Source organism: Nematolebias whitei, chromosome 6 (genome assembly GCF_014905685.2).
Source record: "Nematolebias whitei isolate Nwh7 chromosome 6, NemWhi1, whole genome shotgun sequence".
NCBI lineage: Eukaryota > Metazoa > Chordata > Actinopteri > Cyprinodontiformes > Rivulidae > Nematolebias > Nematolebias whitei.
In genome coordinates, this window is record NC_056503.1 from 48,792,077 (window position 1) to 48,794,047 (window position 1,971).

At 42.8% G+C, this 1,971-nt stretch overlaps 1 protein-coding gene across 1 annotated transcript in view; it reads right to left on the reverse strand.

The window, feature by feature from the left end:
- The window catches only part of LOC119411029 (polypeptide N-acetylgalactosaminyltransferase 17), a 36,588-nt gene extending 35,612 nt beyond the window's left edge, over positions 1-976 (reverse strand). The window contains exon 1 of the mRNA XM_037677952.1: positions 955-976. Within this exon, the coding sequence (XP_037533880.1) occupies positions 955-976 (22 nt within the window). The remainder of the gene's footprint in view (positions 1-954) is intronic.
- Between the last annotated feature and the right edge of the window lie 995 nt (positions 977-1,971).

Sequence of the window (1,971 nt, forward strand, 5' to 3'; positions counted from 1 at the left end):
ACATTCAAGAGAGACCTGCATGTTTGAGACAGACACAGCAATAAAGAGCAATTACAATAAAATATTGTTAACACTGTTACTGTTTGCAGCAGAAGCACTCTTAGCAGAGTGGTTCTCCTAGCAGCATGGTCCTATTAGCAATGTGGTCCTGTTAACAGCGTGGTTCTGCTAACAGTGTGGTCCTGTTAGCAGCGTGGTTCTGTTAACAGTGTGGTCCTGTTAGCAGCGTGGTTCTGTTAAAAGTGTGGTCCTGTTAGCAGTGTGGTCCTGTTAGCAGTGTGGTCCTGCTAGCAGCGTGGTCCTGTTAACAGTATGGTCCTGTTAACAGCATGGTCCTGTTAACAGTGTGGTCCTGTTAACAGCATGGTTCTGTTAACAGTGTGGTCCTGTTAACAGCATGGTCCTGTTAACAGTGTGGTCCTGTTAGCAGTGTGGTTCTGTTAACAGCATGGTTCTGTTAACAGCATGGTTCTGCTAACAGTGTGGTCCTGTTAACAGCGTGGTTCTGTTAACAGCATGGTTCTGCTAACAGTGTGGTCCTGTTAACAGCATGGTTCTGTTAACAGTGTGGACCCATTAGCAACACGATGATAATAATGACCGTGGCAACGGACCATGACTGCCCTCCAGAACCGGGTCCAGCAGACACAGAACATTCAAAGTTCCCTTGAAAACCGAACTCTTCCGTAGAGTTCTGTCTGTACAGGCAGATGGAGGATCATGGAGATGGAAAAAGGGTCAGAGAGTCGGGTTCTGGTGGAAGAACCGAGCTACAGATGGACCGTGTAGGTCTCAGTGAATTCCCGGTAGACCTGAGCGGCTCGGAGAGCTTTGGGTACTATCGAACAATCCTGCCGTGCACCGTGCCAATCTCCGCAGCCCGTCTCTCCTTCCGCTCCTGAAAACAGCGATGGCCGTCTCAGGTTTGTAACAGGTGTGTACCAGATGTCTTACCAGGTAAAGTACCAGGTACCATGTCAGGTGCATAGCCCAGAACTTACCTAGTACCACTAACCCTGTACCAGGTAAGTACCAGGTATTGTACAAAGTATGGTACAAAGCTCGGTAACAGGTACTTGGTACCAAGGACATAATCCAGTACATGTACTGTGACTGTACCAGAAATAAATACTGATAAGTTAAACTTAATTTTTCCGATGCAACACAGAAGAAATATAAATTACCTTTTCCCAAAACCCTTTTAAATAAAATGAAAACAAAGAAACAACGTTTACAATTATTTCTTTCTAAAATAATTTTAAAAAACCATTAAATTCTTATGTCTTGCTTTCCGTCAGTAATATTTATTTATTTTCAGAAACGCATTTGATCAAAATTCATCAAATCAGGACAAAACTTAATCTACTTTGAACTAAATAGAAAATACACATTTAAACAGATTGTTTCATTCATCAAAGACTTCTACTTCAAGGTGAAGTCTAAGTTTTATCATTTGAAAAAAAAAAAAAACTTTATGGATTCAAATTAAAATGTGTCACAATTTGTGCCACAAAGATTTATGCATCTTTCTCAGAACTGTATCTCCAGCTACAGTCCTGAGCAGCTGCGTGCCAGAGAGATACCATCACAAAGTCAAAGTAACTCGAGGCTTTGAAACAACAGACGTCACATTTTGTTGTCCACCACTGAGGAGTGACGAGCTGGAAATACCATCCATCCATCCACCCACCCATCCATCCATCCATCCATCCATCCATCCATCCATCCATCCATCTGTGCATGTTGTGAGCATGATAACTTGAGAAATGTGAGGTACCCACTTCCGTTGGACGTGTGGCTACATCCAGGCGTAAGAAGAGTTCCTTTTGAAACTTGGGTTGCCACGTCAAAAGCCAAGATGGCTGCCACCACATATGCATGTAAACCAGCCGTCCTTGTCATTTGAAGAAACTATGCTTTCTAGTTTTTATACTGATCAAATGTATAGTTACTTCAAATGACTGGGGTGGC